The 1824-nt window shown below is 38.7% G+C and overlaps 1 protein-coding gene across 1 annotated transcript; it reads left to right on the top strand.

Annotated features, from left to right (window-relative positions):
- Positions 1-203: 203 nt before the first annotated feature.
- On the top strand, positions 204-1397 carry LOC103247878 (olfactory receptor 52H1). Its single transcript, XM_008019872.3, is given in 1 exon segment — positions 204-1397. A coding segment is annotated over 1 exon segment (951 nt). The 5' UTR covers positions 204-446.
- Positions 1398-1824: the final 427 nt, after the last annotated feature.

The following is a 1824-nucleotide window of genomic DNA, read 5'->3' as shown; positions in this document are numbered from 1 at the left end:
AGAAACTGAGCCTGCTTTTGTTAAACCCCTTGTGATCCTCTAGAGTTGTTATTTCAGTTTCCCAGGAACAGGAGATTTCACAATGAGTTTTGCTTCAAATCTCTGACTAGTAACAATGTTTCTCTGCCTAATGTTATTTTATGCATATGTTTTCTTAGAAAACTTGCCGGGTTGCTGAGAGTTAGACAAGACTGGTTTAAATTATATGACGTATTTCTGCGAAATATTGCAATAACATTTTTATTATGGCTTAAAATTATAACTGAAAATTTGACAGATCTTTATTGTAAAGAGAAGAGAAGAGGGATAAGTTGTCATTTCCTAGAACTGAAAGTGAGGGGATAATATTGGAGAAGGGTCCTTCCGATCAGAGGCAGATTTTTGTAGATCACAGTAACAATCAGCCATACAACTTTTATTTTCAGTTCACTAGACACATCTAATTGATGACTATAATGACAACATTCAACTTGAGCAGCTTCAATCCAGGCCCATTCATCCTACTGGGGATTCCAGGGCTGGAGCATTTTCACATCTGGATAGGGATTCCCTTCTTTATTACTTACGTTGTGGCACTTGCAGGCAATAGCGTCCTTCTCTACCTAATTTCTATGGAGCAGAGCCTCCATGAACCCATGTTCTTTTTCCTTTCCATGCTAGCTACTACAGATCTCATGATGTCTAATACATGTTTACCAAAAACATTTAGCATCTTCTGGCTGGGTCCTCAGGAAATCACCTTTCCTGGATGTCTTACTTAGATGTTTTTTCTCCACTACAGCTTTGCCATGGATTCTGCCATCCTTCTGGCCATGGCGTTTGATCATTATGTTGCTATTTGCTTCCCTCTAAGATACACCACTATTGTCACTCATGAAATTATTACTAAGATTGTGGTGGGTATTAGCAGCAGGAGCTTTTTCTTCCCATGTGTGTTCCTGTTAAAGCGACTACCTTTCTGTAAAACACTCATCATTCCCAACACATACTGTGAGCACATAGGCATTGCCCAGCTTGCCTGTGCGGACATCTCCATCAACATCTGGTATGGCTTTGCTGTGCCTATAATGACTGTCATATCAGACCTGATTCTCACTGGCATCTCCTACACTCTTATTCTTCATGCTATCTTTAACCTTCCATCCTTAGATACCCGCCAGAAAGCCCTCAGCACATCTGGTTCCCACATTTGTGTCATTCTTACATTCTACACACCAGCCATATTCTCCATCCTTGCCCACCGTTTTGGTCACAATATTCCTCATTCCTTCCACATACTATTTGCCAACCTCTACGTAGCTATCCCCCCTGCACTCAATCCTATCATCTATGGAGTGAAGACCAAGCAGATTTGAGACAAAATCATCCTCCTCTTTTTCTCTAAAGGGAACCAGTGACATGAAGCTGACAGCTTGGGAAAGAAATCAGGTAATTATATTGATTTTCTAGTATTTCTTATTTTTTAAAAGCTGGAATCCTTACAACTTTGACTTAAATGTATATGAAATCCTGTAAATCCACTATGTGTTATAGGAAACAGTGAGACAAAATGAATAGCTAGAGAAGCCAAATAAAAGTTGAAGAAAAATTTCATGTATAAAAGGATCAGAGGGAAATTTATATCTCATTTTCAGATAAGATTTCTTAGCTATCAGAATCACCAGAACTGTTGAAGAATATATAGTAAGCCCATTAAAGTAGGATAGAGCTTACTTGCATTTTTGCATTTGCATTTTTACCAAGTTCCCCAGGGGACTGTGATGACCACTAAAGTTTGAGAACCACTGTCTCTTAGAAGATTTATTTTCCTGAAGGATTCTTAAA

This window comes from Chlorocebus sabaeus, chromosome 1 (assembly GCF_047675955.1).
Source record: "Chlorocebus sabaeus isolate Y175 chromosome 1, mChlSab1.0.hap1, whole genome shotgun sequence".
NCBI lineage: Eukaryota > Metazoa > Chordata > Mammalia > Primates > Cercopithecidae > Chlorocebus > Chlorocebus sabaeus.
Note: the sequence above shows the minus strand (reverse complement) of the source record. Positions and strands in the feature narration are given on the sequence as shown.